The sequence below is a fragment of the Gopherus evgoodei genome, chromosome 2 (assembly GCF_007399415.2).
Source record: "Gopherus evgoodei ecotype Sinaloan lineage chromosome 2, rGopEvg1_v1.p, whole genome shotgun sequence".
Lineage (NCBI taxonomy): Eukaryota > Metazoa > Chordata > Testudines > Testudinidae > Gopherus > Gopherus evgoodei.
This window is the reverse complement of record NC_044323.1, coordinates 4,024,462-4,046,477: the sequence shown is the minus strand read 5'-3', so window position 1 is coordinate 4,046,477 and position 22,016 is coordinate 4,024,462. Positions and strand designations below refer to the sequence as shown.

General features: G+C 47.6%; 1 protein-coding gene across 1 annotated transcript in view; it reads left to right on the top strand.

The window, feature by feature from the left end:
- The window catches only part of PTH1R (parathyroid hormone 1 receptor), a 170,043-nt gene extending 149,671 nt beyond the window's left edge, over positions 1-20,372 (top strand). The window contains exons 8-13 of the mRNA XM_030549838.1: positions 3,334-3,394; positions 8,177-8,243; positions 11,936-12,030; positions 14,130-14,271; positions 16,275-16,316; positions 19,060-20,372. Coding sequence (XP_030405698.1) covers positions 3,334-3,394; positions 8,177-8,243; positions 11,936-12,030; positions 14,130-14,271; positions 16,275-16,316; positions 19,060-19,422 — 770 coding nt within the window. The 3' untranslated portion in view covers positions 19,423-20,372. The remainder of the gene's footprint in view (positions 1-3,333; positions 3,395-8,176; positions 8,244-11,935; positions 12,031-14,129; positions 14,272-16,274; positions 16,317-19,059) is intronic.
- Positions 20,373-22,016: the final 1,644 nt, after the last annotated feature.

The window sequence follows — 22,016 nt, the reverse complement described above, 5'->3', positions numbered from 1 at the left end:
CACTGAAACCGCGGGACTGGCGGACCTCCCGCAGGTATGCCGCCGAAGGCAGCCTAACTGCCGCCCTCACGGCGACCGGCAGGCCGCCCTCCTCGGCTTGCTGCCCCAGGCACATGCTTGGTGCACTGGTGCCCAGAGCTGCCCCTGACTGCAGGGGAGAGCTTCTCAGTCCAGGTAGACAAACCCACTCTAGCAGTGCTCACGCTGATATACTAAAAATATTTGTGTCGGTGTTGCAGCTTGAGCAGCAGATTCTCACCTACAACTTCACTGGGTCAGGGCTTGGGTGACAGAGCCACAAAAGCTAAGGGGGGAACATTCTGCTTTGGGTTGCGAGATATTCTCAGTCTCTCAAGCCGAGGAGGTCAGGTGAGCACCCGAATTTCTGCCAGAACATCCACATGGCTATTGTTAGTGTGGTAACGTGAGGCTGTCTCCCCAATCTCAGAGGCTCACTCCCAGCTGCCAGGTAGACACACTCAAAATGGGGCCAGACTTCCAGCACCGTAAATAGGCATAGCTCCAATAACCGCAATGGAGTGACACCACTTTACAATAGTTGAGGATATGGCCCATGGTTTGTAAAATTGAGGTTTCCCTGCCCATATCTTCCATAGATAGTGGTTTACCCTGAAAAGGAAGTATTTAGTTGACCTTATAAAAAGTCTCCAACTTTCCTATACGTAGAATGCAATAGGGTCACACATTATTAGGGCTATAAGTTAAATATTTCTTTTTTTTTTAATGTTAACTACCGTATGTAACTGTAGAGCATGGTCTAAGTGCATCCCTCTTGCAATGCCATTGTAGCCAGAGGAGTTCCACCAGAGTGGAACGCGGCCCAGTGTTTTATTATGTATGATTGTATCACAGTAGCATTTAGAGGCACCGACCAAGATCGGGGCCCCATTGCATAAGGCTCTGTACATACATATAGGGCAGCGTGTAGAGTACAAACACTACACACCCATCTAGCACTGGTGTAAGCAGTAGTATGGACAGTGATGAACAGCTGAGTAGAGTAGGGTGCCCTACATGCCTGAACCCCCAGTACCCTACACATCTCTCTACACACCCAAGCACTGCCTCCCATGTCTGCATTGCTAGGTCTAACACTGTAGTGTCCCGCTGCCGGAGCCTTTCCCCACTGCCTGTAGCTACACACCCCAGTGCGTGTGGACACCGCCTGCCTTTCCCGGAAGCTTGTAGCTACATGGACCCTACATGCTGCCGCGAGCATAGGCAAATGTAAACAAGGTCATAGTGAGTCATCTCTGCCCCACACCCCATTCAGGAAAGTACTTAGCACTTACTTAAGCACATATTTAACATCCTGTAGATTTCAGTGGAGCTGAAATGGGCTTAAAGTTACACACATACATAAGGACTTTCCTGAATTGGGTCCCACAGAGCATAAACGCTACACAGAGTTTATAATTATTAATAACCAGCCTTATTGTTTTCGCAGGGAGGGATAGCTCAGTGGTTTGCGCATTGCCTTACTAAACATAGGATTGTGAGCTCAATTCTTGAGGGGGCCACTTAGGGATCTAGGGCCTGGTCCTGCTTTGAGCAGGGGGTTGGACTAGATGACCTCCTGAGGTCCCTTCCAACCCTGATCCCCTATGAAAGGGGCTCTTTTACTACCATTTGTGGAAACTCTTATAGGCCCAATCCTGGGTTTTCAGGGAAGTTCATGGGGGATTTGAGTGCATAAAGAAATTAGAATTGGACTCAAAAAATAGTATATTCCACTATTCAGTATTGTCTTAGATCTTACAGGGAAAAAGTAATGCCAGGTGTAAATCCACTGAAATAAGCATGGTTAGACCAGAGGTGAATTTGGCCATTATGCTTTAAACATATTTTCCCAGGGTTGTCTTAGCTTTCGTTAATTCATGAGGCAGATGGAAGAAACTTCTTCTCCATCCCAGTTGAGAAAAAGCTCTTTCTTTGATCAAATTGCCATGGGGAAAATGTCAAGATGCATCAAATTAGAGGAAGGAACCCTGGCAATCTGAATGACTTGTCCAGCAAAATCTCCTAGCCTCCTAATTTCCATAGCTAATACTTATCTCTAGAACTAGTCAAAATTGGGAATTTCTGTCCCACAGGAAATGCTGAGATTTTGAGATTTGTTCTGAATCAGGACAAAAAGTAAAAATCTCAGCACTTTTGCAAAATGAAATATTCCAAAAATATTTTGTTTTGACTTTATCATTTTGATTGTGTATTATAGGAATATAAAAGTCAAAACACTAATGTGGAAATAAGTTTTGATCACTTCAGTATGTTCCTGCAATACATTTTATTTTTTGTCAAATCAGCATGTTCCAACTTGAAATGTTCCAGTGGAAATTTTTCAGCTATCTCTACATCTCTCCTGGGGTTGGAGATCAGCCTGGAACGATCACAAAGATGGTCTCTCCCATAGGATTTCTGCTGAATCCAGTTTCAACAGGCAACAGTGAGAGGGCTATGTGAACTGTATAGCCACACAGAGCCTAGTGCCTCCAGATGACCTGTAACCCAAAACGGCAGCACAAGTGCTCTCCCCAACTCCAAGCTGCATTCCCATCTGACTCTGGTGCCACAGGGTTATAAACAAAAATGAATATACAAACTGATCTGCCCTACTTGGAAACTTACTGGCTTCCTAAACTTTTGAGAAGGTCTCCAGAGCCTCAGAAGCAGTGGAAGGTAGAGAGGTTGTCACTGTCTGAGGGGATTGCCAGCAACCATCTTGGATATGTGTGTGATGGATATGTAAAGGTTAGGATGCTTTCTATCCAGAGAGGTAGTGTGGTCCAGTGGGTTGAAAATCCAGAGTTCTGGTCCCATCTCTGTCCTGCTGTATGATCCTTGGCAAAGTCACTCGTCTCCTGCCGTTTCTCCTTCTTGCCAAGTTAGTTTGTGAGTTCTCTGGGGCAGGGGCAGTTTCTTCATATAGGTATGTACAGTGCCCAGCACAATGGAATCACAACTCAGTTAAGACCTCTAGTAAGATCATTGCTATTGTAACATAAATAATAATAGTCCTGAGTCATTTGTGTTTCTGGATCCAAATTTCCCCAGAACTCTGAGGTATCCTATTTGGTGTTCTGGATAGAACCAAGACATGGAATATGGATCTATGTCTGATTCCAGACCTGTGGTTCCCTGACATTGGCGGTGAAACCAGGATTGAGCCCTTAGGCTCCAAACTATACTGGAACCATGGGGGACTCTTCTAAATAGTTTCCCTCCGGCCAGCTCTAGCTTTCTGCAGTTGGCTTGCCATGGACTGAGTTTGCTATACATTGTATTTACTGATGAGTACTTTCTTGTTTTCAGGACTCCCTGCTGTAATTGTCACAGTGTGGGCCAGTGTGAGGGCCAATCTAGCAGACACAGAGTAAGTCTTGGTTGGATTCTGTGTTGTTTTTCTCCTGTTGTTGTGTTATGTCTTTGCTGTGTTTTTGGAACTGAGAGGTTTGTGGATGAATTACAGACCCCGGGGGGAGGAAGCTAGATAAGGCTGCAGATCTGAAGCAATCTTAAAATGAAGGCAGGAAATGTACCAAGCAGGGGATGAAATTCTGTAGTTCTGTTGTAATTCTCCTGGCTCATCTTTAGTTTTAAATCATTTAACCAATTTGTGGTTACCTACAACTTCACAGCTGACACATTGGGACCACTTGGAAGTTTGCATTAAGCTCAGGGATAGAACTGTGATTCTTGTGTAACCCACACACCTCCTGGGTGTTCTGTCCCTTCTAATGGCACCAAGACCACTTAGAAATTAATATATTTGCTACAGCCTTAGCTAATTGCCATGGGGCTTGAGGCTCATGCATTTAGCTCCAGAGGTTCCCAGGTTTGATTCCTCCCCCCAACAGTTGGTATTGCACTTCACAAATGGCACCTCTACCACTTGAGCTAAAAGAGAATCACCCATTCACTTGTACATTACAGGGCTTATGACACACATCTGAGTAGTTCCAATCCCATCCAGAAGAGGTCAGTACTGCACTTCACTTGCTTTTTCCATTTACACGTGGTTGGAGGCACCCATGATTCTTCACCACTCATTCCAGTCCATGGCATGGGTTCGTAGGTCTTGAAGTTACAATCTTTTCATTTTCAAACTTCTCTTGACAGTCTTTCCATCATATCCTTGTTCTTCCAGGTCCTTTCGGACTGTCCCATTCCTCCCATGCTTTCTTTGCTAGTTGTTTGCCTCACTTTCCTATCAGACATCCAGCCCTCATCAAATGTATGCTCTCCAGCCTATCTCACTGAGAGTCCCAAATATACTTTCTCCCTAATTTCTTCCATGAACACTCTCTACCCTCCGCTTGCTCGCTGTTCTCTTCAGCATATTACTTTCTACCACCTGTCTCTTCCTTTCTTCCATCTTCATAAGACTCACAGTTTCCAAAGCATAGAACAGGCAGGGACAAACACAGGCAGCACACGCTTTTCCTTTCAGTTTGTTACTTAATTGCCAGTCCACAATACTCCTGCCATCTTTTTCACTGCCGCCCATGCACACTGAGCTCTTCTGTTCAGTTCCCTGGATCTTTCTCTCTCCAATAGCACTATATGTATTTCCCAAGCATACAATTTCTTTCTTCTGATTAAGATGCTCTTCGTGAACTTAAATCAACAGATCTTCTTCCACTTTCCTTATTTGCACAACTTCCGTTTTCTATGTGTTTACCTTCAACCGTGGTCTTCAACCACAGATTTGGGTGGGGCTTCAACCCATTCTGATACCATATTTACCACTTCCTCTTTGCTGTCAGCCAAATGGGTCAGATCAGCGTACATTAGTTTTCTCTGTGTCTCCACAGGCTTGGTTCTCTGACTAATTAACTCCATAATTAGGATGAAGAGAAGTGGACTCTGCACACTACTTTGTCTCAATCCCCCTGTCACCTCAAAAATCTCTGAAATTCCATATTTGTTACCCACTTAGCTCTTGACCCTCAGTACAGTTCCTCTATCATCTCCACTTCTTGAAGTACCCCTCCCACCCACAGGGGTGGCTCTAGATATTTCACCGCCCCAAGCACGGCATCATGCCATAGGGGGCGCTCTGCCAGTCGCCGGTCCCGCGGCTCCGGTGGACCTCCCGCAGGCATATCTGCGGAGGGTCCGCTGGTCCCGTGGCTCCACTGAAGCCGTGGGACCAGTGGACCCTCCGCAGGCACACCTGCGGGAGGTCCACTGGAGCCGCGGGACCAGCAGACCCTCGGCAGGCATGCCACTAAAGGCGGCTTGCCTACCACCCTCCCGGCGACCGGGAGAGTGCCCCCCGCGGCATGCCACCCCAATCATGCGCTGGGGCCTGGAGTCGCCCCTGCCCACCCATCTCAATACTCCAAACACCAACCCCCGAAGAACCGAGTCATAAGAGACGCCATATCAGGTCACACCATGGTCCACCTTGCCCAATATCCTGTCTCCTACAGTGGCCCATATCAGAGCTTCAGGGGAAGTGTACAGAACAGAGCAATTATGGAGTGATCCACCTCACCTTCACCTCCAAGCTTCTGGTAATCAGAGGTTTAGGGTCACTCTGAGCATGGGGTTGTGTTCCTGGCCATCTTGACTGATAGCCATTGATGGACCTATCTTTTATGAATTTATCTAGTTCTTTTTTGAACCCAGTTATATTTTTGGCCCTCACAACATCTCATAGCAAGGAGTTCCACAGATTAGTTGTGCAGAGTGTGAAAAAGTACTTCCTCTTGTTTGTTGGATGCTTTCTCATGCTCAATAAATGCTACATAGCAGTTATGCCCTTCATTGATCACATTGTCAAACTTACATCTCAATGCAAATACTATGTCTATAGTACTCCTTCCCTTCCCAAAGCCATGCTGCTCCTCTTCTATGTTTTCCTCCACCTTGCACCTCAACCTGACCTCCAAAACTCTCTCAAGGACTTTAAGAGGCTGTCTTAACAGGGTGATGCCCCGATAGGTATTTGGGTCACCTTTACCCCTCCGAAGAGGCACAGTCAATCTTGTTCTCCACTCATCGGATAACCTAGGTTGATCTCAGCAAACACATAGTAACCTGTGAAGCCACTTGATTCCAATAACTCCAGCTTCATTGAACATATCAGCCCTTATCTTCACCAGTTGCTTTACCATTCTTCATCATATTTAGTACTTTTTCTCCTTCCTCTACAGCAGCGGTGGGCAACCAGCAGGCCATCAGGATAATCCGCTGGTGGGCTGCCAATTTGTTTACATTTGCATGGCTTCCCGCAGCTCCCAGTGGCCATGATTCACCGTTTCCGGCCAACGGGAGCTGTGGGAAGTGGCGGCCAGCACATCCTTGTGGCCCATGCCACTTTCCGCAGCTCCGATTGGCCAGGTATGGTGAACCGTGACCACTGGGAGCTGTGGGCAGCCATGCAAATGTAAACAAACTGGCGGCTCGCCAGCGGATTACCCTGACGGCCTGCGGGCTGTAGGTTGCCCACTACTGCTCTACAGACATTGAAACCTTTTGAGATCAGAACTGCACATAGAGACATAGAAATGTAGGGCTGAAAAGGACCTTGAGAGGTCATTTTACCCATTCCCCCATTGGTGGGGATTAGGCATACCTAGATTATCCCAGACAGGTGTTGGTCTAACACGCTAGCCAATTGAAATAGCACAAGGCAGCTACTCTATGCTCACCCCCAAACCCACTGCCAATTTCAGCATAAGCTGAACATACTTAACGCTAACTTCTGAAATTTTCCACCTTTTCAGTCAAAGCCTCTCCGGGCACTGGGTGGGGGGTGGCTGTAGCTCCATCCCCCCCTCCACCCAGTAGCTCCTGGTTTTAAAATGGAACCGAACCTGATATCGTGCTGTGCAGCGTAGTTTGCATGCACGATATACATCCATATCTGAAACCATGCTACAAGTACGTTCCTATCCTAAGAGCAAAGGTTAACCTAACTGCACGCCCTGCTACATGTGACTCAGCTCATTAGAGGACAACATATCCCTCGTCACCTTGACGCGGGGCATTTGCAAACACTTGTCTGTGTAAAAACCTTCCGCTCCTGTCGTCACCCCTTTTATTTGCTCTCCTCAAACATCCGCACGGAACAGACGCTGGCCCCGGACGTGAAAACCACTGCTGTGGTGTGGTGCCAGCAGAGGGCTACAGACCCTTTCATTTCTTGATTGCTGGAGCACATCCAGTCCACAGCAGCGGCGATGATTACTATCGGACGGGCTCACTCAGGGGCCTATATAAAATATCTTTGGAGGCTTCTGTCGAGTTCCCAGCGGAGATGTGACCACATCAGAAAACCCACCACCTCAATCAATGCCCCCTCCCCTTATGGGCAGCCAAAGCAGAGAAGCCAAGGATGGGCTAGGCCAGGAGATTGACCCTCCTGCAGAGTAGGGTTGAGACTCGTTGGCAGAACAGAATGAGGAGATACACACAGCTGTTCTCAACAGAGAGCTTCATCCTGCAGGGTAAGCCAGGGCAACAACTTCTACCACTGCAGCATTCACTTTAGCCTCGTCTACACACAAACCATTAACTATAGGTATGATTTTTAAAACCAGTTGAGTTAACAACCTCTGTGGACACTCTTAACTTTAATTTAAGCTTGTGTAATTAATGACTAGTGTTGGTAAATTTGAAAGCACAAGCTAAACTGATGGAACCAGTTTTAAACCAGTTTAAGTATGTCCACACAGGGCTTTGTACTGGTTTAAAATCCCGCCTTTAGTTAGTTCGGTGCAACTTCTGTGTGTTGGCCAGGCCTAATGAAGCGAATCCCAGTACGGCTTGCTGCACCCTGGCCATTACAGACTGGGGTGCAGAATTCCAGTTCAAAGAGGATTGGACACAAGCCTGAAAATGCTAGAAGAACAAGTCCCTGGAATCTGCCAAGAGTAATGCCCAATTTCCACAGCTTTCAGTGCATCTTAAGCACTAAATACCTTTGAGGATCTGGGCCTAAGATTTAAAATACATTTAAAATTGGCTTTTAAAAGCAAATGTTTTGATGCCGATCATTGCTGATGAGATGGGGAAGTGATGGCTTGGGTTGGGGTTGGGTTGGTTCTGCACATGCATAGGGCATTGAAGGGTTCCCGTTTCAGACATTGGGGCTATTTGCCTGGGCAGATGAGGTTTTACTGATGTGTTGCCAATCTCTTCCTAGGTGTTGGGACTTGAGTGCCAGCAATTTACAATGGATATTTCAGGTGCCCCTCCTGGTAGCTATTGTGGTGAGTACCAGATTTGATTTGGGGTGGTGAGGGGGACAGGAGCCAAAAGTAGGCTGCTGGAAGAAAGAAACCCAGCCTGTTATCCCAAACTTTTAAATAAAATAAACACATAGGTCAGGATTTACAAGTGACCAGTGATTTTGGGGTGGGGGCTCAACTTTGGGGGGTCTGACTTGACACATCGTAAAGGGGCCTGATTTTCAGACAGTGCTGAGCACCTGTCCTCTAAGAATCAAGGTGTTTCCAGCATATTGAATTCAAGAGTCTTTCCACTGACTTCAGAAAGCTGAATGGCCTTGATTCTTCTGACTTACGAATCACTTGGTAGAGCAGTCTGAGTGAGAGGAGAATCAGGCCTTCTGCATTTGGAACCTTCTGAAGTAAGTGGGCTAATACATGTAATTAATAGAGCTGATCTGGGAAATTATTTTTTATTTTCTTCCCTTGTTAAAATTTGGTGTTGACAGAAATTCTCCAACTGGCTCTGGTGGTTCCTTCTGTGCATTGGAAAGAGCAAAGTGCCAAGACCACACAATGATCATTTGAAATAAAACTGCAGGATGGAAGACAGTTCAGATAGTTCAAGGGGTTGATTGCCAGCAACCCCATTGCATTTAATTTAAAGGCCAATTAGTAGACGACAAAGAGCTGAATAGATGTTTGTCCTTGTAAAGAGAATGCTTCTTCATGAGGTTCTACAGGGCTATTTACAAATGCAACTATTTACTGTGCAAACATATTCTGTGGGTTGTTTCCGTTTAGTCTCTGTGGGTTCCTATTGCACACTTGGCTGCTTTTTCAATCCCTGCACTGGCTTGTCATCTGTTTCCGGAAAAAGTTTTGCATTTTCTGGATGAGATCTCAGACAGTTATGGGTCTAAAGAGCTTGAAGTCCCTCCACTGCACTGGTAACTTAGAAGTTATTCAGTTGTTTGCATTTCCTTCAAAGCTCTACTGGTGTTTCAGGAAAAACAAGAGGAATTTCCTTCCTTGTTTCCTTCAGATTGGGATCATGGCAATACAGTAGCGATCATGAAATACAAGGCCTGATGAAGGACTGCAAAGAAGCAAACACAGGTCGTAGACGGTCTAATGGCTTGGCCATTGGTAGCTGGAGAGAAAGGATGGCCTTGTGGCAAAGCTAGGAGTCACAATATCTGAGTGAAATTCCTGCCTCTGCCCAGACTTTCTGTGCGACCTTGAGTCCGTCACTTAAGAGTGAAATCCTGGCTCCATTGAAGTCAATGACAAAACTCTCATTGATTTCTACGGGGCCAAGATTTGCCAGTTACCTCCTTGCGCCTCATGTATCCATCTTTAAAATGGCAGTAATAAGACTCCCGTTCCTCTCTCTGTAGTCTGTCATGTCTCTTTAGATTTCACATTCTTCAGGGCAGAGACCACCTCTTAGTCTGTGCTTTGTACAGCCCCTAGCACAAGGGGGCCCTGATCTCCGCTGAGGCCTCTAGGCCCAAGTAATCAACTCTGCAGAAAAATGTAGACCAGTTTCGCACAGAGCTCTAGCCCATGAAGATATTGTCCAACAAGGGCAGAGGCCGTGCAAGCTGCCCCCATCCCACTTTGTCCTGCCAACAGGCCTCGATCCTGATTTAGAGGCACCTGACTGGTGCGGGGGGGAGGGGAAGAGTCATTTAGACTTCCAGCTGAATTTCAATCACCTGTTCGAAAGGTTCCGTTCTTTCAGCCATTTTGAGGCACTCAGATGCTCAGTGATGAGTAGGGCCCTACCAAATTCATGGCCATGAAAAATGTGTCACGGACCATGAAATCTGGTCTCCCACTGTGAAATCTGGTCTTTGGGTGCTTTTACCCGATACAGTGCAGATTTCACGGGGGAGACCAGTGTTTCTCAAATTGGGGGTCCTGACCCAAAAGGGAGTTGCAGGGGGGTCACAAGGTTATTTTATGGGTGTCACAGTATTGCCACTCTGACTTCTGCGCTGCTGCCTCAGAGTTGAGCAGCTGGAGAGCGGCAGCTGCTGACCGAGGGCCCAGCTCTGAAGGCAGCAGTGCAGAAGTAAGGGTAGCGATACCATACCCTGCTGTCCTTACTTCTGCACTGCTGCTGGCATTGGCTCTGCCTTCAGAGCTGGGCCCTCAGCCAGCAGCTGCTACTCTCCAGCTGCCCAGCTTGGAAGGCAGCGCCACCGCGAGCAGCAGTGCAGAAGTAAGGGTAGCAGTACCGCAACTCTCCTACAATAACCTTGTGACACCCCCCTCCCCCCCCACAACTCCTTTTTGGGTCAGGACGCCTACAATTACAACACCATGAAATTTCCTATCTAAATAGTTGAAATCATTAAATTTATGATTTCAAAAATCCTCTGACCATGAAATTGACCAAAGTAGACCAAGAATTTGGTAGGGCCCTAGTGATGAGCATGATGGAAAGACAAAATTCACTTCAATGCGCCATCAAATCTCACTGAAGTAGGGCTGGCCGGAAAACAAAAATTCCACTTTGTGAACAATTCCCAGCTTTTGAAATCTGTTGTCGTTTCGCATTGGGGTGAAGAAAAGAACTTCCAAAACGTGGGTCTTCCATACCCCAGGCAAGTGCCCTACCCTGCTGGGCTCTGGAGTCAGGCTTTCTTTCAATCTCTCCTGTTGGAGCTGTTCTCCCATGTTCACCAAGACAAAGAGAGTAATTGACACTATAGCATCATGCTCAGGACACTGGAGTGGGATGGGGTTTTGCCTCCATGCTCATCCCAGTGTGGAGTAGGGGCTTGAACCTAGGTCTTCCATCTCCCAGGGAGGGGCTAGCTATTGGCTATTCTGGGATATGGTTTTGGCTTTCTTCCTGGTTTTGACCAAAAGTTCCATCCTGCAGCTGGGAAACCTTCATTGAAACCGATACATTTCCAGGAAAAGTTTTGGTTTGGACGAATCAGCATTTTCCATTGAAAAATTCCCGCTAGTCATGTGGTTTTTAAATAGAGCCATGGCCGTTGCTTGGGTGCCTTGCTCCGGAGTGAATTTTACCTTAAGTGCCTAGATAGATCTTGTCACATATGCCTGTTACCACCATGAGACAATAACAAGGCTGAATGTGATGAGGTCTGCTGGGGACCAGAATAAAAGGGGTGGCCCATCCTTATCTCCGTGACTCAAGATCAAGCAGAGAGCACTCAGCTTAGACACAGTTGGCCTGAGCTTGCTAAATTGCTGAACTGGTTGTGAAGGACAGGGCCAGCTCTAGCAATTTCACTGCCCCAAGCACGGCGGCATGCTGCGGGGGGGTGCTCTGCCACTCACTGGTCCCGTGGCTCCAGTGGACCTCCCGCAGGCTTCCCTGCGGGGGGTCCGGTGGTCCCGCGGCTGTCGTGGACCTCCCACAGGAGTGCCTGCGGATGCTTCACCGGAGCCGTGGGACCAGTGGACCCTCCACAGGTACGCCTGCGGGAGCTCCACCAGAGCCGCCTGCTGCCCTCCGGGCAACCAGCAGAGTGCCCCCCGCGGCATGCCACCCCAAGCACGCACTTGGCGCGCTGGGGCCTTGAGCCGGCCCTGGTGAAGGAGCTGCATACCTTCACCTCCTCCAGTAGGAGCTGAGGATGCTCTCTGGAAACATCTGGGAGGACAGGGCCCTGGGGAATGGTGCCATCTCAATCCAGTAGCGCTGCAGGTTTTGGTTTTGTGATTTAAAAAAATATCTTTCTCTTTTCCAGGTAAATTTTATTCTTTTTATCAATATTATCCGAGTCCTAGCAACCAAGTTACGGGAGACAAACGCAGGGAGGTGCGATACGAGACAACAGTACAGGTGAGTCCCCTTTCCCTTCTGGCACGAGACAGTGAGAAACACAGGATGGGCTTGACGGCCTGGGAGATCAAAGCCTCCTAATCACCTGCAGAGCAGGGACAACGCACGTGCAGCCTCAGTCACTGCTATGCTTTCCACCGAGCCAGCAGAGTTCCGGTGGAGCAGCAGCACATGGCGTACCAGGGCATTGCAAGCCCCCTCTCAGTGCTCTCTTAAGGAGGGTAGATCCTAGCCTGGAGGGACCAGCTGATAGGCTGAGGGGAGTTCAGCCTCCAAGGTCAGTTTGGCTCATGGCCTCTCTGCTGGCATGGCCATCAAGGGCTAACGATGACAGTGGTATTTGTGAGGTGGCCACGTACACCATCTCTTGAGGAGACCACCAACAGCTGTTGGGTAGTAGGAGTGTCTGGTTCAGTGGCTAGGGCCTTGGGCTGCTACTCAGGAAACCCCAGCTCTGGTCTTGGCTCTAGCGTGTGATGCTGGGGAGGTTCCGTTCTTTGTCTGCCTTGTCTATTTAGATTTCAGGGGCTGTCTGTTATGTTGTGTTTGTACAGAGCCTAGCAGAATAGGGTCCCAATCTCACTACCGTAGTGCCTCCATGCTTTACCGGGACCCAAATAATTAATACTAATGATTTTCGATAACTATTGCACTAGGTTGACTTTGAACCAATGGCAAAAAGCAAAGGTCCCTGGCTGTACCGTAAAATCCCATCCTTCCGTTTTCTACTTCTGCCCTCCCTTGTTTTCGAAACCTTGACCTGCAATTGCTCAAGTGAAGAAAGATTCCTAACTATTCACAGGAAGTTTGGAGTTTCGTCTTGGGTTTTCTTCATTCTGTTTGGGTTTGTTCCTTTTCCCTTGACAATGAAGCATATTTGCAACGTAGTCAAAGTTTGACTGTGAAAGTAAATAGCTGAGAGACCTCCGCAGCTAGAGAACTCCCAGGGTGTTTGTAGGCTCAAGTTCAAATGATTCAGCACACAACATCCAGAGGAGAGAGAGCAAAATAATTCAGTTTGGTATCACTGAAAAGCAGGATTCCCAGGTCGCCTCTACCAGCTTGCTCCCAGAATAGTCTCCAAAAGTGAGATAATACTTAGTCCCACCATGAGTGCAGGGGACTGGACTTGATGAGCTCTCGAGGTCCCTTCCAGTCCTACAATTCTATGTTTCATTGGAAGAGGGGCTGGAATTTGGCTTCAAAATGCAAAGGTTTGTTTTGCTGCCATGTCACAGCCGTGACTGATCTGTTTGTTTATTTCTCGCTCGGAGAGGCTTGCTATTAATTATGGCTTGGACGGGCTCAGCTCTTTTTATTTTTTAATCCCTGCAGAGATTGTCAGTCATCGGATAGCAAAAGCACCGGGCCTCCTGGCAATGCTGCCCCTTGCTAATTGCCTGCATTTGGCAATTGCTGTCACCATTGGCAGGGGTTTTGATCCCTGGATCGGCATCATTTCCAGGCAGTGTCTGTTCCCTTAGGGATTCGAGGGATGAACCCTGCCAAATGTTAGGGTCTGGGTTGTAGCTAAGGTGCAAGGGCTTCTGCTGAGGTGGAGTTGTACCTCCATCTAGGGGACCTCCAGCGCACATTACACCCCAGGGAAACACAAGGTGATAGCAGACAAGCTGCCCCGTCCCATAGGATAGCCTGGCATTCTCTCTCCAGTGCCCCCAGCTAGCCCTGATGCCTCCCAGCCAGGTCAGCATCCCTCCAGCTCTGCTGATCTCCTCCATTCCATCCCCCACCAAGCATGCCAGTGCCCAGGGGATGCAAGCGTGGCACGGTCTTGGAAGTCTCCCTCCTTGTCCCGTCTGAGCATAGGCAGGCTGGCCCGAGATATGGAGCAGCACTATCCTTCGTTTACAGGGATTTTTACTGCTGATGGAAGATACTGGCTTGATGGGCCTGGAGAGTAGATATCTGCAATCGGGCACATCTTGGGCAGCAGCACTGCAAGCTTCCCTCCTCCTCCCTCCCCACAGCCCCAGCACCATTTCACCACCTTGCCTCAATCCAGACCCTAAGGAGACCCAGAGGATAATTCAGACTCATGACTTTCTCCATGTGTTTCTCTCCTTCTCCTGTTCCTACAGGAAGCTGCTGAAATCTACCCTTGTCCTTATGCCTCTGTTTGGAGTTCACTATATAGTTTTCATGGCTTTGCCATATACAGAGGTATCAGGGATTCTTTGGCAAGTTCAAATGCACTATGAAATGCTGTTCAACTCTTTCCAGGTACTGTACCCTGTTAAGTTTTCTGGGCATTTTAAAGACAAAGTAGTGGTGTTTGGTGGGACAGAAGGTGGGCATCAAATGTGTTCTGCTTTGGGGGAAAGGATTTTTAAGCAGTGCCAAGTTACACTCCCAAGATTTAATGGCTGTACTTTGGTGCTGGCTGTATTATGTATTTGTATTTGCAAACCGTATTTGGGACAATGTGTCAGGCAAAAAATTTAATCATTTTATGACCATTTGTCCACCAAAATCCCTTGAGATCCAGGATAGATCCTCAGCGGGGATAAGTCAAGAGAGCTGCATGGATTTAAGCCAGCTGTCCTCCAAGTAGCTTGTCCTAGTCCTATAAACGGATCCGCTGACATGAACCACAGCACCCCACTGAAGTCGATGATAAGCAAGGGTATAATGCAGATCTGAGTGCAGGATTGGGATCTTTTAGCCAAAATGAGTGCAGCCATCTGATGAAAATTGTGTTGCATGCACACTGCACAGCCCTCCCTTCAGGACAACCTATTGACCAAAGGTTTAAAATCTTAAGTGACCGACTGGCGTGGCTGACATGAAGCTGGGAAATTAGAGCCGAGTTCAGACAAACTCTGGATCCAAAGTGCGGGGAGGTGCAGATTCAGACTGGAGCTGACATGGGAGGACCTGGCCCTGCATTCTTTGCACACCTAGAACTCCCATTTGGGTGCAAAGGGAATGCATGATTCAGTCCCAAAACTGGCTTCTCATCTCATCTGATCCTGGATTTCCCACGTCCCAACTGACTGTCCAGTTTTGGGCCCCACACTACAAGAAGGATGTGGAAAAATTGGAAAGAGTCTAGCAGAGGGCAAGAAAAATAATTAGGGGGCTGGAGCACATGACTTATGAGGAGAGGCTGAGGGAACTGGGATTGTTTAGTCTGCAGAAGAGAAGAATGAGGGGGGATTTGATAGCTGCTTTCAACTACCTGAAAGGGGGTTCCAAAGAGGATGGATCTAGACTGTTATCAGTGGTAGCAAACGACAGAACAAGGAGCAATGGTCTCAAGTTGCAGTGGGGGAGGTTTAGGTTGGATATTAGGAAAAACTTTTTCACTAGGAGGGTGGTGAAGCACTGGAATGGGTTCCCTAGGGAGGTGGTGGAATCGCCTTCCTTAGAGGTTTTTAAGGTCAGGCTTGACAAAGCCCTCGCTGGGATGATTTAGTTGGTGTTGGTCCTGCTTTGAGTAGGGGGTTGGACTAGATGACCTCCTGAGGTCCCTTCCAACCCTGATATTCTATGTTTCTATGACTGCCCTGACACTGGGCTATACAGTCAGTCTCTCTCCACTTCCCCCCAAATATTTATTGATACAAAGTGGAACATCGCCAACAAACGAGTGTGAGAAAGCCCCACCCCAGAGTACTCCATAGATGCAGCAATTAGGCCACTCACCTGGAACATAGCAGACTGGGGTGCAAGTCCCTGCTCTGCCTCGTCCAGAGTAAGGGCTCGAACGTGGGACTTCTACCTGCCTGCTAAGTGCCCTCATCACATGAGCTATGGGATCTTCTGAGAGCTCTGGGGTTTTCTGCCAAAAAGTTCTAAAGGTCTCGGGTTTGTCCGGATGCAAAAGGGGCACATTTCTGAAAGCTTGAAAATTTTCCCAGGGCAGGAAAATGACCTGAGACAGTAGTAAGCAGCTGCTCTTCCAAAGCCTTTACAGGACATCTGCAACAGGAAACAAATGTGCATTTTCTACCGCAGCCCAGGACAGATGTGCCAGCCAGCCAGTGCACACAGGATGCTTTAAACACTGGTTAGCCAATAGCCTGGAGGACAGTCAGTGTCACCCATTTCTTGTAGGCTGCTAGACAACAGTTTTCCTAGTTGGCGCTGGTTTTTAGCTGGGGTAAACCAGTGTTGTTCCATTGCCATTAGTGAAACTATGTGGATTTGGGCCATGGTTTTAGTGAATTGACATTGAGCTGCAGCAGGATAAATGCTAATGTATTGTTTCATCTTCTTTCCAGGGATTTTTTGTTGCCATCATATACTGTTTTTGCAATGGAGAGGTGAGTGTCTTTGGTTCCTAATGATCCTCTTTCATTATAAATAGAGTCCAAATATCTACAGTCAGCTAGTCTCACTGGGGTTAACTCTACTGAGGTCACTGGAGTTAGGCAAGCAAAGAGTTAGACCCTTGGTATAGAAATGTCTCCACTGCTTTGCCCCTTTCTTAGTCGTTTTCCCCTGGGTGACGTGGATCTAAAATGCTACCAAATGAGAATCGGTTCAAATTGGGTCCAGTAACGTTTTGCACCCCCCTCTCCACCAGGGTAAATGAGAGCACGAGGGACAAGATGATGGAGAATCAGGCCCATACCATCTGAGTCATTTAGGGGAAGACCATTAGCAGCACATATGGAAGAGCATCCCACAGCAGCAACTCCTGTGCTCTGGGGAACTCCAGATCTGCTCGCTTCCTCCCAGCTTGCGGATTCTTGGAGGCAGGGAGGACAAGGCCCCACTCTTTCAGCACAGTGGGGTGGTACATTGGGATGAGCAGTTGGGTCCATCTGAATGGCTGGAGCGAAGAGGGCACTCTTAGAATCATAGACATTTAGGACTGAAAGGGACCTTGAGAGGTCTTCTAGTCCAGTCCACTGCACTCAAGGCAGGACTGCATAATAACTAGACCATCCCTGACAGGCGTTTGTCTAACCTGTTTTTAAAAACTCTGCAGTGACAAAGATTCCACAAACTCCCTAGGCAATTTGTTCTAGTGCTTAACTACCCTGACAGTCAGGTAGTTTTTCCTAACGTCCAACCTAAACCGCCCTTGCTGCAGTTTAAACCCATTGCTTCTTGTCCTTCGTGGACAAGGTGAGATGTCTGCCTGGGTCCAGTCTTCCCACAGCTTCTTCTGGGAGAAGCTTTTCCGTCCCTACACAGGGCTATGTAAGTTCCATTATTATCTTGCCTGTGAAACGTAGCTCACTACTTATTAATGTTGAGTTACTTCACCAGCCTCTAAACCTTCTGGTCACTCACACTCTTTTCCTGCGTCATCAGCAATGCACATTCTGGGGGATTGTTGTTTGTAGTTCTTCTTGGAGCAGCAGGGAGAGCTCGGGGGAGTTGATTCACCAGGCTACCATTCTACCCTCTGGTAACATGCATAGGGATTAAGGCCAGAACAAACCACTATGATCATCTGCAGCATAACACAGGCCAGTGAACTTTACCCAGTGATTCTTACATCAAGCCCAGTAGTTTGTGTTGGAAATAGAGTGCAATCATTTAGAAAGACATCCAGTCTCGATGGAAAAACTCCAAATGATGAGAATCCAGCCCTTCCCTTGGTGAGCTATTCCAACGGTTAATTACTGTCTGCGTCAAAAATGGGCATATTGTTTCCAGTTTGAACGTTGCTGACTTCACCTTCCAGCCATTAGATCTTGTTTTGCTAGATTAAACAGCCTTCTGCTATTCAATACCTTCTCCCTTTGTCACTACTTAACAGACCATGATTAACTTGCCTCTTCACATTCTCTTTGATACTCTACCTATAGACTGAGCTCCCGCAATCTCTCGCAATAAGGCATATTTTGCAGATCACTCATTCTTCCTGTAGATCTTCACTCCAGTTTTGCTGTTGGCATTGCTGCTCTTTGGAGAGGGTATAAAACCCAGGCCTTGCCAACTTGTAGCCATTCAGAATCCAAGGGCATTTTTTTCTGGAGAGTAGAGGTATTAACCCAGGCGTCCTGGCCACGTTCCAATCTGAATAATGACTTTCTGCCATCCTAAATCTCCATATTAGTCCAGACCAAGTGTTTGATTTAAATACTAATGCTGCAATGGCACACGAGGCAAAGACTAAAACTAGCGGACTAGCTAAGAAAACCTAATGAAAAAACATTCATCATGGCCTGAGAGCAATTGCCTTGTGGCATGGTAAAAACATTCACTCAAGATTAAGAAATTCTAAGGTCAGACAGGACCACTGATTACTGCACTGTGTGTTACCGACACTGGCTCTAAATTATGGGCTGGGTGGTGTTGGCTGGTTGGTTGATTAGCCAGGGTTTTTTGCGGGGGACAGGCTGCATATGGAGAACAAACGGTTTGAATGATCCCAATACACCAGAAGTTTGCTATACTTTTTTAAAGAGTTTGCAGTAAGGCAAGGTGTCTTCCTTTGGAACCGAGCCTTTCAGAGTTTTACCTAGCAGGCAGTGGTTTGGTCGCTTATGGCTCAGGGAGGACTCCAAATAGGCAGCTGGGAAAGGAAATCTGGAGGGGAAGGTCATGCGTCTTCCACAAGGAAAAAGAGATCAAGTGAAGGAGAGAAAGCGCCAATCAGTTAGGGACACATAATGGGGCCAGATCCTTAGGTGGTGTAAGTGAGTCTGTGTCCACTGAAGTCAATCCAGAGTCCATTGAAGTCAGGGTAGCTGTGCCCATTTATACCAGCTGAGAGATGAGAAAGACCTAACAGGCCTTCTAGTCCATCCCAGGCTGCCATTTGGCCCAGTCAAATGGTAAATGGTGCAAGCAGTAGGACTTCCGCCATTGTCCTCAGCAGACCATTCCACACTCTCATTTATCCTGCCACTAAGGGGTGGTCCATGATATCCAGCATAACTTTCCCTTTGTCCCCATTTGAATCCCTTTACTCCTATTAATCCCCCAGCCAGGTATCTCTATCAACACTACCTCCTTCTGTAGCCCAGTCACCAGCGTCATCCTGCACCATTCTTCCCTTCATTCCTCACTCACGATCTTCCCTCTCTTTTCTCTCCATCTCTTCAGGTTCAAGCCGAAATAAAGAAGTCATGGAGCAGGTGGACTTTAGCCCTTGACTTTAAAAGAAAAGCACGAAGTGGGAGCACAACCTATAGCTATGGACCCATGGTCTCCCATACCAGCATCACTAATGTAACCACCAGAGGGGCCCTAGCCCTACATCTCAATACGAGACTTGTACCGGGTGCCCTCAACGGGCACCGAAATTTGCCAGGCTATGTCAAAAATGGCTCAATTTCTGAAAACTCCATGCCTTCTTCTGGGCCAGAGCAGTACAACAAAGAAGAGGAGTACCTGAATGGCTCTGGACTTTATGACGGAGACAGACCCATGGTACTTGTTGAAGAAGAAAGAGAGACAGTGATGTAAAGAAAGAAGAAGAAGAAGATATTTCCCAGAGAGCATTTAGTGGGCAAAAGAATGCCAGGCCACAAATCAGATGCCAAGGCTTTTCATACAGTTTCTCTGTTCTGTGGAACAAGAGGTCAAGTTATCTGGGAAAAGTGGACCACAGATGTGGCCAGCTGTTGATCACACACATTTATGTAGTGGTCTAGTCTCCAAGGTGTGAATGAAGGCAGTCTTCTCCAGACCCATGGTCCTTGTGACCTGTTGAACAACGGGGATATTCAGAGTTTACAAGGGGACATACAAATGATACTCTGTAGTTTCACCTCTCGGAGAGTGTCCATGGCACAAAGATGCAGGGAATTCAACCAAGCGAAACGAGACAGTCTGGTGAGGAATGTGACACGGCATTTTCTTTCAGTGGTGCAAGCTGCCCCGGGGTGTTGCCATCACTGCTTGGTTGGGTTTGGTTTTCTCCTTCGTTTTAAAGAAGCCTAGCCGCCCTACAATCACCCACACCAGTCTGGCTGAGTCCCACTGGCCATGTCTGCCAGTTCAAGAACACAGCACGGACAGCTCTGGTGTTTCATGGTTTTGCCCCTTCATTATAAAACCCAACCCCCTGGGGTCATTGTGTGCAAGTTCCCTGCCGGAGGGGCCTTAATTCTGATTCCTTGATGATGCAGCATGCTTTTGTGATAAATGACTCCAGCTACTGGATGCGCGTGCCGAATGGGCTTCCCGTTCTCCTACCCAGAGCCCAAGCGACAAGAGACGCCAGTACAATCCTAGGATTAAAATGCAAGTATCGGAATGTAATGCATTAACTTGTCCACTCTTAGAAAGCAGCCCATTTTGTCTGCTTCTAAGTGGGTCGAGATGGAAAGGAAAGTTTGCAGCTGCCTTGGGGGGTGTGTGTGTGTGTGTGTGTGTGTGTGTGTGTGTGTGTGTGTGTGTGTGTGTGTGTGTGTGTGCGTCCATAAAGCCAACTCAAACCTTTTCTTTCTTTTCTTTTTGGAATTTCAGGAAAATTAACTTTTTTAAAAAAAAATCTTTAAATTATTTTTCATTCTCACTTCTGCATTTCCTGCTTCCTGTTGGGTCTGGGCAGGCCAAACTATCCTGAGGGACTGTTTTTGCAGTATTCCCATCTCAGCTGGGAGCAGGAAGGAGCAGGAGCTGGATGAGATAACCTGTTCTCATGAGACGTGCAGGCCAGTTTTGCATAGCCGAGGCATTGAGCATTGGCCTGCTAAACCCAGGGTTGTCAGTTCAATCCTTGAGGGGGCCACTTAGGGATCTGGGGCAAAAATCAGTACTTGGTCCTGCTAGTGAAGGCAGGGGGCTGGACTCAATGACCTTTCAAGGTCCTTTCCAGTTCTAGGAGATTGGTATATCTCCAATTATTACATTACTATTTGGATACTTCGGAATTCCAGACTTCTGGGTGCACTGTCAAACTTGCCAAACTTTTTGTGGTTTGACTATCAAGAACACACACACGCACGTAGGGTGAGCCATATCCTCAGCTGGTGGAAATAGTTGTATGGTTGCAGCTCCACTGAGGTCACGGAAACAACCTATTGAGAACGAGTATGCGGACATCACAGTGATGGGCCAAAAAGGGAAACCTGTAAGATAGAGTCTGTGTGAATGGCAGGAAAAGGGATCAGGGATATATTTTCACAATCTATCATTTCTCTTCCTGGTGGATTCTGTTGATGTCCTGCTGTCACCATGGAAGTACGTGGTGATGATGTTCCACCACACGTGGTACTTTTATCTGACTTGCCTGCTAAGCAGCAGTCAAGTGGTAAAATCCAGGGGCTAGACCTTTGGCTGCTGAAAATTGGCATAGCTGCCTTCAAGCCATTTCACACCAGCTGAGCGTATTGCTTTGTGTCTCTGTAGATGCCATGATTTAGAGCCACGAGGTGATAATGACAGAGCTGCCATTCCAATGTGAGATTCCTCAGAGCCTCTCAGAGGGAAATCTGGCTGAGGCAAGCTAAATTCCTTCTTGGGCTCCCAGTGCCCCAAGGCGAGCTGTGGTTTCTCAAGTCTCGATCCAGCCCATAATAGTACATTTTGGAACTGCTTCCGGTACGTGAATCATGTTGGCCCCATATAGGAATCATCTGGCTGCAGTCAAAACATAGTCAGAAAGAGGTGGTGTGGCCAGGTGCAATGATCCTGTGGGGATTCAGGGATGCGCCTATCAGATAATCAATTCTCTGTCCTGCTCTTTCACAGCTGAGCTAGTGAAGCCTGCTGACTTCAGAGACATATCCATGCCACCAGAGATGGACTACTGAATCCGCTGCTCCTCTCAGGGCTTAAGATCTTCATTCCCAAAGCTCCTAGCCTGGTGGAGCCTGGTGGGGGGACCCTGAGAAGAGCAGCTGGTATCTTGACTCCACCTCAAGTGTCCTGTACTTGTCTTTGCACCACCTCACATGTAAACACCTGATCCAAAGCCTGATCCATTGACTTTGCTGGGCTTCAGATCAGAACCTGGGATGGGGACTGTGGTGACCAAGAGGGCGCCACCCCAGGGCTCTGAAGGAACTGTACTCCCCATTTCAGGTATAAATGAGGCAAATGTTGGAAGGTGA